We start from the raw sequence: 13,448 nt of genomic DNA on the forward strand, positions 1-13,448 counted from the left end.
TGTGGGCATCAAAAAGCCAGCACCCCTGGGAGACAGAGCGCCAAGTGGGCCCCAGGGCTATGCATACAGAATTTCAGAAGCATTGTTACAAGTGTGGCATGCCAGGCAGCTTTCTGGGCAAAGATCCTGTCGGTCACCAAGTGTTACTCCCATGTACAATTAACAGAGCTTGCAAAAAGCTTTTTTGCTTTGAGCAGTTTGCGTTGTTCTTGCCTCTCTGTTCCCCAACATCCTGCCCAATGATGCATCTCTCCCTCCAACAGATCCTTAAGCTTTGCCCCAAGAAGAAAAGCTCCTCAACGTACACATTTTGCAAGTCCGTCGGCCTGCTAGGGATGCAGTTCCATCTCTTTGAGAATGAATGTAAGTAAGTCCATTGCTCCTTGGCTGCCTGGAGGGGTTTGGCAGGGAAAAGGAGAAGAAGGGAGGGGACTGTGTCACCCAGTGTGAGTTTGCATCAGAAGAGAGATTCCATCAGGGTTAAAAGTGGAGGGGAAAAAACTGAGGCTTGGTGCTGAGGAGATCACTGTGCAGGTACAGTGTAATGAGAAGAGACTCCTGGTACCTCTCACTAGGTCTGAGCACCTGCAGAAGGGCTGAACTTAAGCTCATTGAAGGATCTGGCTTGTCATGGTGGCAGAGAGAGCACTAGTGAGGAGGAATGAGGGAATCAGTCCCTAGATACGTCTCACTGAGCTGTCAGGAGGCAACTGTAGGTGGAGGACCTCGCTGAAAAAACTGCTGCTGCCAGCTTTAGCCCCTCTCCCCTCATGCCCAAAGTCACAACTCCCACCTCTACCTTTGACATTGATAAAGTCTCAGGTGCTGCTGCCGCCTCCCTGCACTGTGCCATGCTGTGCCATACTGAAAGCTTCCCAAGACAGAAGCAGAGCCCTTGGAACAGCACCCACCAAAGCATGGCGAGAGGCCAGCCCTAGTCAGCCTGACCTTGATGGTCTGGGAATAGAGCCATGATGTGTCATGATTGAGGCTGGTTGTGTGGTGGAGGAGTTCCAGAAACAGGCAGGCTTCCTGCTGGTGCAGGCAGAGGGGCTGCACAGCAGTCCCAGGCAAGCATGGCTGATGCCTACTGGGGTTTTTGTGAGCGCCTGCAGAACATGCTGCAAGGAAGGAAGACTGTAGCAGCACTGTGGCTATACTGTTTTTTACATCCTCCCTCTACCCTATTGGCAGCGTGAGTCACTCTCTCAACACCCTACCCTCTGCAGCATGCAGAGGCTTTCACATGCACAATGAGCTCCCTACCCCACCCAGGTGCTAACACCCCTGCCATGTTCTCTGCTGATAGAAGTAGAGACTGGGGAGAAGTCCTGTCACTGTGGATGTTAATGGCTTTTCTGACTGACTCCAGGAGCCAAGGGAACTCAATTGTGCTGTGCAGAGAGAATGGTAAAGAGAAAGATGTGGGTTTGTAGGTCTCTGCTTAGTACTCCCTGACAGGCAAAACACACAGGAATGTGAATGAAAGGACATGCCCAGAGAGTGAAAATATCATAAGAAAAGACCTTGTGTTTTAAAGATCAGGCTGGGTGCAGGGAGGTGGTGGCTAGAGATTTAGCCAACAGAAGCAGAACAAGAGTGTGCAGAAAACTTGCTACACTTGTGACTGGACTTTCTCTATCTTTTGCTCAGTGGCCAGTTGGCCTCTTACATATAATGTTTACTCCTCCACAGATTCAGAAGGGCTTTACAGTCCTACCTCTGTGCTCAGGTTCGCAGAGCCAATGTTGCCCTAAGTGTCCCTAAGAGCTAGAGTTTTCTGGTTTTGGCAGTGCTGTGGTGCTGGTGGCACTTGCCTTGCTGCTGCAGCTTGGCCATTCTGTTCCCTTGGAGGGCTGCAATACTGCAGGTTCCCACAGTTTGCAGTGTGACAAACTCCAGGTGTGCCATTCCTTTGGACTCATGTTGGAAACTCTCTGTCCTGCAGAGATACCAAAGCAGCCAACTACTCAGCAAGAATGCTTAACGCTTCTTTATTTCGTTGACACATCTTCTTTACAGATTACCCCCATGGCATCACACTGGTGACTCCAGTTTCAGGGTCAGAGAAGAAACAGGTACTACACTTCTGTGCTCTGGGTGCTGAGGAAATGCAGAAGTTTGTGGAAGATCTGAAAGAGTCAATAGCAGAAGTGACAGAGCTGGAGCAGATACGAATTGAATGTAAGGGCCTCTAATACAATTCACAGTCCAATGCCATCACACTGCATGTGTCTACAAGGGAGAAAGGGTAAAGGAAATGGGTTCTTCAGGAGCAGGGGAAAAGAGGATGAGTAGCACAAGTCTGCACAGGATTGTTCTTGTGTTCACCGATAGGGTGAAAAAGCAGTCAGGCTCTGTGACCACCCGCCAGCAGGAGAAATGGAAGAACTTAACTACTTGTGATGGTTATGAAACAGGGTGTATGATACAGTGGCCTGGAATAGTGAAGCTTAGACTGTCAGACCCAGAAGACTCTTCTCCATCCCATACTCCTTTGACTATGCAAATATGATCTATAGATAGCTGGGAAGTACAAGACAGGTCTGGTAGCCTTAGCAGAGTTGTCCTTCACTCCAGGAATATCCAGGGGACAAGCAGTCTGTACTGTGTCCCTCTGTGGCCTGTCCTACACAGATTAGATGTCCATGTAGCCTTTGATGGCCTTTCCATGTATAAACTGATGAGTCAAAGTAGCTCAGCATCAGTGGTCCCCTCCTGTGCAGCCATAACCTACTCTGTATAGGTCATACACAGAAGGTCGTGTGGAGATATACAAGTTCCTCCACATGTCAAGTCCTCTCCAGTTTCTGGGGTTTTTTTGGCTGTTCCCCTCTCCCTCACTTCTTGACACTCTCTTGTCATTTTCTTGCATTAATTCTCCTTGCTGACTTCCCATATTGCTCCTTCAATATGCTGGTGTCCTTCCCTCCATCCCTCTCCTCATTCACTTCTGTCTTGCAGGGGAGCTGGAGAAACAGCAAGGGGCAAAGACTCTCTCATTAAGGACCAACGGAGCCCAGATGGAACTTCAGTCTAAGCAAGGCTCTCCAACAGGTAAGAGGATGCCCAACTTCTCTTGGTCAAGCAGTGCTGCCTTTGCAAATGTGTTCACGTTGATTCCTGTGAGAATAACTGCAAAAAGAAATGATCAGTTTTGTATCCTTTAGCCTTGGACAAATAGTGGAAATATGAGAACATATGCATTCTTCAAATACCCTAGAAAAGCCATTAAAGTCTCATTACGCAGTCTGTAGCTGTAACATCTAGCAAAGAGGCGTTACTGATGGAGCATAGGTAACTGCTGGAGAACCTGGCACACTTTTTCTTCCCTGAACTGATGCAACACAGTAACTGCACTATCAACTTCCTCCAGCCTCTCCACCAACACTTTGGACCAGCCTCTTTGTATCAAAGGTTTTGTGTCCATTCATGCCTTGGCTTGTATGCCAGCAAAAATCAAGTGCAGAGGTGAGTGGCTACCAACTCACTAGAACGGCACTGAGATCAAGACCTAAGGATAGGACCCCAAAGGGGCCTCCCCCTACCCCACTAAGCAGCTATCAGGTTGCAAGAGGGTCTGGATTTGTTCTTGCAGTCAAGAGTCTTGTTTGGCCCTGTATCTCTCCCTTTAGCTTTTCAGTCCACAGTATGAGGGCCAGCTCTTGACTAGAGGTACAAACCTCATGAGTGAGATCTTTTGTTTTATTTCAAGGCAAGAAGGATTTGGGGGAGAAGGTCTCGGACAGCACAGTGGAGGTAAGTAGAGTGCGGAGCAGCTGAGGTAAGTAATTCTCTCTCACTTCAGCTCTTCTCACATTCTCTGTTGTTTCTTTTCTCAGGTTTTAATCAATGCCTCCCCAGCCAGACTGACAATTTTACCAATTTCCAGAGATACAATTAAAAGTTACTGCTAGGACGGGTAATACAACTTTCAAATCCAAACTAAACTTCAAAGCATTTTCAATCCGTTTTTATAACTGTAACATCCCTCATGGACCAAGCTCCCAAACGCTGTAGACTAACCTACCCCGCTGCTTACGGGGAGACTGAGAACCCCACTAAAGACTTCCCTGACATGCTAACTCCATGCAGCATCACATGCAAATTCCCCGCAGCCCAGCTTTCCTGCACAATCTCTGCAGCTCTGTCTCTCCATCCCTCCTTGAAGGGGATTAAGCATGGCCTTTGTATACCAGAGACTTTCCCTAGAGCTTCACCTTCCTAGGTAGGGAGCTTGGCTGTCCTGTGTACATCTATCTTTGCAGGGATGTCTAGCATCCAGTGGGTTGCCTGTTTCTTCACAGACACCCATACTCCCACTGCCTGTGAGGAAACAGGAAAATGCGATCTTCACACTGAAAATCTTATCTACTACTTCCTACTCGCTCTCTGTCTGGAATATCTCCATTGTCCTGAATTTGCCCTTTTCCAAGGTAGTTACTTTCCCCTCTTGTCATAGTATATATTTACTTGAAGAGTTCAGCTTCTCTGTGGGGAGTGGGTGCTGCTTCTTTTCCCTGAAGAGCACCCCATTTCCCTGCAGACACCCCCTTTCTGCGGAAGGTGCCTCTCCCAGCCAATTTCCTATTCCTGTTGGGAGGAGTGTTTCCTTGTGGAGAATGGCTTCCATGTAACCTAATGTCATTAGCACTTTATGGCCCAGCAACCAGTTTTTCATAGGGGATGTTCCACTGCCTGAATAAATATTGACACAATATTATGTCCTGCTGTGCAGTGAGTCTGAGCAACCTCCATGCTTGAGTAGGGACAGGGAGCTCATCCTTGTTCCAGCATGGTGGGAAGCTTAGCCACTCCACAACTTCTCCTTCCCAGTTGTTGGCGCTGCTGCCCAACATGCCAGACCATCAGGGCACCCCCACTGTCCCATCTGCACATCTGTACCCCTGCCTAGCTGGAAGTGCCATGCCCATCTGCAAGCACTTGTTTCCTACCCAGGGTTTGTCACTTGACTGACATTCTGTTTTGAGCCAGCAACTTTGCTCTGGTTTGGGGTCTCCGTCAGCCCACGTCCTTGCCAGGAGGAACTATAACTTCATCCACCATTCGGGAAGCACCATTTTCCTGCTGTGCTTCCCCCCCTAGGGACCTCCAGTCCAGTCCAGCTCCTCCTTTTCAAACTGGACTCAGTGAGCTCCCTTATTTGACTCCATTATCAGCATCTGTCTGTGGGGACCCTGACGACCTCCTGCTTCCCTTCCCCCTTTCAGCTGCCCAAGTAATACTCTGCCAGCAGAGGAGCATTTCCATTTCTTTGAGATTATCTAATCTGCTGCCATTTCATCATGAATTTCTTTTATCACTGTATGAGCTAGACAGGCATTTTTTCTTTCTTTTTTCTTTTTTTGAAAATCATTTCCTTTCACTGACAAACCATCAAATGGATCAGAGGGAGATGCCTTTTGCTAGAGTATGTCAGATTTCTGCTTTTTCCTTTGTAAACAGATTAGCCAGTCATGTGGTGTACCTTCCTACTCAGAAAGGCAGGGAGCTGGGAAAGGCTTGAGTCTCTCTGTCTCTCTCTATCTCAGATTCAGCTACCATCATTTTGCTGAAACGTACAGCCTCGATTATCTGAAACCTTGCTGTCTGGTTCCCCTCTCCTTTTTGCTGGTGGGGACAAGGGCATGACCTCCGAGGTCTGTTCATTACCATGAGAATTCACGGACGCCTCCACTCGTAGAGTTGACTTGCGTTCCCTGTGCTGTTTGGATAATCAAAGTTGCACTGCATTTGGGAATGCTGGCCCTGCTGCCTTTGACGTGATGGAAAGGACAGGGGCACTTAGGCCTAGATGGGGATGATGGGGCTATTGGGGGGTGCTGTGCAGCTGGGGGTTGTGCCAGTTCTGTTTTTTTGCCAGGGGGGAGGGTTTAATGCATGTGAGGCCGGCTGGTGGCGGGGGTTCAGGGCAGCCAGTAGCAGCAGATGGGAAAAGTCTTGTAACATTTAATGCTTCTTTGGCTGTTTCTAAACTAGGTGTCAATTCACAACAGGCTTCAAACGTACCAGCACAACTCCGCCCTGGGGCCCGAGAGTGGAATGCAGCCCAGCATGCATCTTAACATGCCACGGGAGCGGCTGGAGACAGCACTGGTGCCCTCGCACCCCGCCTCGGCGGGGACACTTGTACAGTGCCAGCAGATTGTCAAAGTCATTGTCTTGGACAAGCCGTGCCTCGCTCGAATGGAGCCGGCCCTCAACCAGACTCTGACACGCTATGTCACCTCCGATTCCTGCACCTCCACCCCCTGGCGCGGTGTGGGCAGTGGGCTCCCCGGGACCCCCATGAAGCTGGTCCATCAGCCTCCCCTCCCACCTCCACCACCTCCCTACAACCACCCCCACCAGTATTGCCCTCCCAGCTCCCTGCTTCAGAGGCGCAGGTACTCCAGTGGCTCACGCAGCCTCGTGTAGCCACACCACCAGCACCAAAACAGCACAGACTTCCCCGCTTCCCTTCCCCACCACCTCCTGGGGACCCTTTCTGCCTACAGAGATCTAGTTTGTGATTTATTTTTTAGTAAAAGAAGAAGAAAAGAAAAAAAAAAAGCTGACTGACCTAACCCTTACCCTGTCTCCCCTCAAGATGATGCTAATTGTGAGGAGCCATCTATAGAAACTGCCAACCTACATGCTCACACATCCTCACACCCTGCCAGCCCAGCTGGCCTCCCGTGCTCATGCTGTCTCCATGTAGCACTTTGCTGCCCTATTCCTGAGAGGCTTGATGACCTGCTGCTTTATAGGCACTGTGTCTTCTGTTTGCTACTCCTCGACCTCCTTCCCTGCCTTGCATTTACCTGGCCATAGGTTTGTACCCACCCCAAAACTTCGCCAGCCTCGGAGAGAAACAGACTCACCCGTGCCAAGGACTGACCTCGGGGCACTCCTGTGGGTGGAGTTCCCCCTGCCACCGCTGCTGCTGCCTGCTAAGCTGGAGCTGAGAACTTGTACCACTTGCCACGCTTTTTCCTCATCACTCTTCAAATATTATCTCCTTGCAGCAGCCGGTTCCAAGCGAGGAAGTGCACGAGTGAAAGAGAGCTCAAGAGGAGGAGAGACTGTCCTGAGCCGCAGTACAACGCAAAGATGGCCTCACTCTGAACACCAAAACTTTCTGTTGTTATATTGGAGCATTGTACCAGAGACCTCTGCTGAGACCTAGCAGACCTCATCACATGTAAATACACCTGTATGGTAGCATATGTATGGTGCATGCTTACTAAAGGAAACACCAAGCAGTTCTGAAGGAGCAGAAGGGAGGGATTAAGCCCAGGAATCTTCCTGGAATGGATGAGTACTTTTCCAAAGAGATGGCACCAAGAGGTGCCCTCCCACCTCAACACACACACACGTGCGCGTGCACGAAGATTGTCTTCTCTAGCATAAAACGGACCCACCTCTGTTGTCCTCCTTCTAGCTGGTTTTGTGTTTCCTGCCCACCTGCTTTTTTATATTCTGGAAGAAAAGCCAAGTGTTACGTTCACCTTCTGGGGTGGATGATCCCTTCACTTGGGCTCTTCCTCCTGTGTTAGAGGGAAGGGGCTTTTTGGAGACCACCCATGTGAGGTCCCATCTGTATCTCTTGCCTGGCTATACTCTTGCCTCCACCAGCCCTTCCTATAGGACAGCTGCCCAGATACCAGACTCCAAGGCCTCTCCTCCTCTCTCCCTCCCTATCCCAGCTTCAAAGTGAGGGGAGGGGAAGATCCTGAGATAGAGATGACAGCTCAGCTCCTCTGCTTTATTGGGGACATTGATGTGAAGGAAGATGGCATTAAAAATGGGCTATGGATGTATTTTTAGAAAAAAAAATATCTTCGAGCAGTAGGGAGGGGAAGGTATTAATTAGCTCAAAGGCTTTGGTCTCACTCACTCACTCTATCTCCCTTCGAGGCTTAAGAAGATCAAATTCAGGATTTTAAAATAGGACAGAATGCCCTTTTAGGGCCTTTATTTTTATTTTATTTTAAGAGGGAAAGAAAGAAATGCGCTTCCTTCCTGTGCGAGGCTGAGACATGAGCACTGGGTGCTGATGACACAGTCATTGGGTGAGGAGTGGCAGGAGCTGTTGGCAGTGGTGGGGATGTGCAAAATGTCAGGGAAAGAGGGGCAGTGAAGACAGATGCAGGAAGCTCTTTTTTACCTTGTGGGGTAAAAGCCACACAGCAATTTCCTTAGGGATTATGCAGTATGCTCATCTCTGGGGCTATTGCCAGTGACAAAAACCACAGTGCATCAGGGACTGGCTCCCCTCAGTGCTCTTTGGATGTCTGCTGGCTTGGCAGAAATGTTCAGATGAAAGAGTTCACGTATTTGACCTGGGCATAAGCCCAGCTGGGGTTAGGGAAGCGGACAGGGGCTAAGGTGAAGCCCTCCAGGGCAGGAGCCTGCTCACTTCCAGGTCCCCTTAAGCCTGACCCATGTACCCAGGTGTGCCAACAGGTCTAAGTTGTTTGCTTAGCTGTCTGGAGCAGGGCACTAGGCTGCAGCTTTTACATGCAATAGCAAATGTACTGACCAGGAGCCAACAGGCACAGCATCAGGGAGGACTGTGGAAGCAGAAGACAGAAAAGATTGTAAGAAAACCCTGAACAGAAGCCCAGCCTCCCTCCAGACCAGAGAAGCTTTCTTCTAGCCATCCCCCCAGGGCAGTGAGGATGCTCCACATCTCAAAGCTGGGCCCAGGGAGAGGTCCCCACCCCCAGCCAGGGCTCAGCCCCGCACCCTCCAGCCAGCTGTGAGGCACAGCTGGCCTGATCTGCTGCTGGCTCCCTCCAAGGTGACACCCCGCCGCCTCACGGCAGCTGGGATCTCATCCGACCTGCCTGTAGCTTCCTGGGAAAGCGTACGTCTGGCATCCGCCATTGTCCGGTCAATGTAGCATGTGGCTGCCATTTTGTTCTTACTCACTGCTGTGGTGAAAGGGGTGGTATCTGGGAGGCACTGGCACTGCCCTCCCTTCTCAGTAGTTACTTTGCTGTCTGGGAGGAATGGCAGTACTTGTTTGTTTGTTGTTTCCCAGAGTGCAGTGAGCCACTGAAGGTCTCTGTGTGTGTTAAAATAAATAAATTAGATTTTACTTGACATTTAACATTAAGTGGCAACAACAAAAACCTTAAGGTACTTGATGAAATAATTTTTTTAGATAAAATATTTATAACAATGTCTATGAAGTTCCTACAAGAGAGGTTTGCTGCTTTAATAATTGATGGGAAGAGCTACAAGAATGTAAAGAAGAAATAAGGAAGCTTCCATGAGACTCCCTTCTTCGTGCTGGATGAAGGATGGAAGCAAGTTAACTGAAGTGCTGAGGTGCCTGAGGCACAGCAGTCTCTCAGGGCAAGTTGGCTCCATTTCCCTGACCTTGCAAAGGCTAATGCTGGCCTTGAGCTTTGGACAGAGAAGCAAACGTAGATAACCCTTGCTATCTTCCAGCCTGCTGGCTACATCTTCTGTCAGGTTTAGCTGGAGAGACACCAAACCATTCTATTCCAGGTTGTTGTGGAACAGGTTGCTCTAAATTCTACTGTGTAGCTGAGCCCTTCGGACTTCACTTCAAAATACGGATATTTTTTTTTCCTTTGAAGGTTAGTCGTGAAGGATGACAAGCACTTTAAAGCATGTCTACACCTAATCTGATCTATTGTATTGTCTGCTCCCACAGCCCTCCCACACGCAAGCAAGACACACAGACTCAGTGTAGCTGTAGTACTGTGAATAGACACCCTTGCACATAGGCTGATCGTTGACAGGGCGCAGGCTAGAAGGAGCATGTCAGTGAAAACCTAATGAAGGACAAAATGTGTACCACAGCTCGCTCAGAGGGACCAGCCCAAAGAAAAATCACCAGCTCCTGACAGCAGCGATTCTGATCGTGAACCTAGCACAATCTTTCAGGTGGTGGGATCAGGCAGGAAGCTGCTGCAGAGATTAGATTGACCCAAATGAACCAGTGGCTTTTTGCTGCCGAATTCATATCCTTCTATATGAAAAAAGGAGGGGTGGAGAGAGAAAAGAGAAACCCAGTAAAGAGCATTCTGCAGTCAGTGTCGGGTACTCGGTGGCCAAACAAGAAGGTGGTTCTGCTGGAAGGTGGAAGAGAGCAAACTTACTGAGGTCTACAGAGCTGCATTACACAAACTGTCAGGCTCTGTCCTGATTCGCTCTTGCTCATGCTGGTGCAGGTCCAGTGAAATTAATCTGTTTACACCAGTAGCAAAGGGATGGAAAAATGCGACAGGAGAATCAAGCTTAGTGCAAACAATTTGTGTTTAACGCAGTGTTTGTCCTCTGCTGTAGTACTTTTAATGCCATAATCTGGGCCAGTGTGGTAGCAACACTTAGTGCTTTCTGCAAGATCTTCAAAGCCTCCCACTGTTCATGTTTTCTCTCCTCCCTGTAGATGAAAGGTGTGGGTATGGTCCACAACCAGAATTTCATCAATACTCAGACTTCTTCACAAAAAAGTACCACCAGATTTGGAAGTATTTGAGGGCCTCTGAGCTGTAAGAGTTTGAGTTTTGTTACATGTTTTTCAGAAGGCTCAACCTGCAACTATCTGCATGTGTTTGTGAGGTTTCCAAAACAAACCTGAGCCCTAGATCAAGGAAGCTGCTGCTTGGCAGAGTCTCTGCTTTGAAATGCGAGTTGCCGAGCAAGCTCCCCCATCTCCCACTCCACCATCCGCCTCACTGTGCTAGTGTAGGCTCCAGGGACTGCCAGCAGTGTTTTGTGAGCTAGAGCTGTCTCTGTCCTGCCCGCTCTTTCACAGCCATGCCTGGGACAGCAGCTTTGAAGTCACCCAGCTCTTCAACACTAGTCACAAACCCATCTGAATGTGTCTTTTTAAAAAAACTAACAAGAGAAGTGTTACCTGTGTGTAGGCTTTTGAAAGCACCTGTCTGTCTGTACCTGTTTCCTGCTGTAAATATCACCAAGAAAAGCTTCCTTTGGGAAAAGTGGTGTGGTCACACCTAGCAAAGAGTCCAAATGGCTAATATTTTGTAACAAAATAACAAAAATAGATCAGAGGTATTTTATCTGTTCAATAGAGTTTTAGAAATTATATTGAGATATGTCACTTGTGCACTGATGTCTTCTTTGCCTCAGCCCCCCCTCCGGTGTCCTTGGGCTCCATCGACGTGCGCAGGTGCACGGGTGACACACCAAGGCTGTGCTCCCAAGGAGTGCTGGGCATCGTGGCTTCCTGCTGGCACCGGGGGCAGCCCGCTGCTGCTACTGCTGATTTTTCGTCGAATGCAGCAGGAGCTAGCTCAATGCTCAGGCTCTCTGAGGATCAGATCCAGAGGAAACCAGGAAGAAATAATCTTGTCCAAGAGACGGAAACTCAATGTGAAATTCACCCCTGCAGTGAGGCAGAGAGGAGAATGGGGCAGGGGGAAGGCAAAGCCCTTCCGTGCTGCAGCTCCTTCCTTTCCATCTTGCTGGCACGCAGCAGAGTCAGCCCCAAACCCTCTGCTCACATCTGTGTAGCTCCGCACCTCTGGGGAAGGAGGCCCACGCGCCCACGCAAAGCGCATGCTGCTGCAAGTGCACGCTGCGGCAAGGAGAGCAACTTCACAAGCCGCATGTGCCAATGCATGCGTTGGATGCCAGCTGGCCGCAGAGAAACTCATGCACCCAGAGACATCAGCACATACTGTGTGTTAATGCACACACCATCTGCCAACCTGTAGGACTATATGGCAGATAACATGTAGGCACCTCTACTATCCACACAGCTGAACGTGCTGTACAAAAATACCAGGCATATGCAGCCATGCACTGCCCGAGCAGGACAGCTGTGCTGGCTGCAGTTACCATCGCAGCACATCTCACAAGCTACGTAGGCTCAGGCTTGGTTAGCATTTGGATGGGAGACATGTAAGGAAAATGACATTTCCCATGCAAATCAGATATACATGCATATTTACACAAAGCATAACCCCAAGGTTAATGAAACTGACCTTTGTGAAGTTCTGCACAGGGATGAGAGAGATGATCAGAGACAAACACGTGCACACAAAGCAAGCTCTCCTCTGCAACGGATGGGGGAAGGCAACCTACATCGTTGCAGCTGAGTTGAAGAGATGCTGGGTTCAGATTGCACCTGCTAAAAAAACCTGTCTATAGGTTGCAAATTCTTTGCTGGCTTCAAAGAATCCCTCAGACCCCCAGGCCCACGGTGAAACACTTGGGTGAAATCCTTCTGAGACACAGACAGGAAATTTCCCAGGAATTCAGAGGCTTCTGTTTATGTTTTTGTGTGCCACGGATATATTATAAATCAGCCCATCCCAAACAGTCATTTTCTAAGATGTTTTGAAACAGGACATTATTGGAGAAGTTTCTGCCTGATGTTTAGATCACTCACCTGGCTGTAAAGATGAAAGCAATAAAAAGAGATTGTCTATATGTGAAATACTCCTAACTTGCTCCGATGCGCAGATACTATTATTAATCAGAAGATGGCAGGTCCCTTTGGGACGGATACTACGTAGACACATATAGGTAGTGCTGGTACAAAGAGATTACAATCTGAAAAGCACATACCACAACTGTCACATTGCATCTGTACACTGTTTTATCTATACAGTATACATAATGTGCAATACCATATATATAGTGCATTCAGAGCTGATCAAAATATGCCGCTCTTTTCCCCAGCGAATTTTTGAGATGCAATTTTTCTCCGAAACTTTTAAGATGGACTTTAAATTAAGCACATCCCACAAGTGCTTTGCTGTAAGTGGTTTCCACCCACCCCCTGTCAAGCAAGATGCAGAAGACTTGCTACTGAACTCAACACTACACAGCCTGCTGTCTCCCACTTCACAGGCGCTGTCTGTGGGGTCAGATACCCTTCCTCAGGCCAACGCAAAGCCTGGAGCCCTCAGGGAGCAGTGTGGTGGCAGGAAGGGTATCACGAACCCAAAGCCGCCATGTCACAGTCCCTTATCGGGGACAGCGAGGGGACAGTGCCTGCAATGCCACTGTTGTGTGCGGGGCACGATGGGCCCCTTTCCACCTCATCTGGGGGACTCTGGAAAGATTGTGCTGGTGCCTTGGGGGTGCCTGGGGGACAGCTGATCACAAAGTTGGGCTCCACCGTTCCCCACAGGTTCAGGTTTCCCGTCATCGCCAGCTGCTGAAGGAGAGGTGCCCCTCTGTAAGTCACTGCCCAGATCCTGAGTCTAGCAACCCGGAGTCATGCGCATACTCCTGCCTGACCTAAGAAAGGTAGCTGAAAATAAGCAGGTACCTCAAGGATGAGGACGACTGGTGAGTAGGGCTGTGGGATTTAACCGGTTTAGGAGCTCTGTCACACTTGGCTGGTCTTGGAGCATCTTTCTTGCAGCTAATGAGTACAACTGAGGTTAAAAGCTGGCTGAGGAGCTGTGTTTTCTGCCTTAATCCATACA

The 13,448-nt window shown here is 49.1% G+C and overlaps 1 protein-coding gene across 4 annotated transcripts in view; it reads left to right on the forward strand.

The window, feature by feature from the left end:
* The window catches only part of IQSEC3 (IQ motif and Sec7 domain ArfGEF 3), a 112,993-nt gene extending 100,552 nt beyond the window's left edge, over positions 1-12,441 (forward strand). The window contains exons 10-15 of one of the 4 annotated variants that reach the window (XM_076340874.1): positions 264-363; positions 2,023-2,184; positions 2,965-3,057; positions 3,716-3,759; positions 3,843-3,922; positions 6,018-6,087. In XM_076340874.1, the coding sequence (XP_076196989.1) occupies positions 264-363; positions 2,023-2,184; positions 2,965-3,057; positions 3,716-3,759; positions 3,843-3,917 (474 nt within the window). In that variant the 3' untranslated portion in view covers positions 3,918-3,922; positions 6,018-6,087. Of the gene's footprint in view, positions 1-263; positions 364-2,022; positions 2,185-2,964; positions 3,058-3,715; positions 3,760-3,842; positions 3,923-6,000 lie in introns of all 4 variants that reach the window. The other 3 variants (XM_076340865.1, XM_076340857.1, XM_076340884.1) reach the window with 3 other exon arrangements.
* The last annotated feature ends 1,007 nt before the right edge of the window (positions 12,442-13,448 follow it).

Source organism: Aptenodytes patagonicus, chromosome 1, assembly GCF_965638725.1.
Source record: "Aptenodytes patagonicus chromosome 1, bAptPat1.pri.cur, whole genome shotgun sequence".
Lineage (NCBI taxonomy): Eukaryota > Metazoa > Chordata > Aves > Sphenisciformes > Spheniscidae > Aptenodytes > Aptenodytes patagonicus.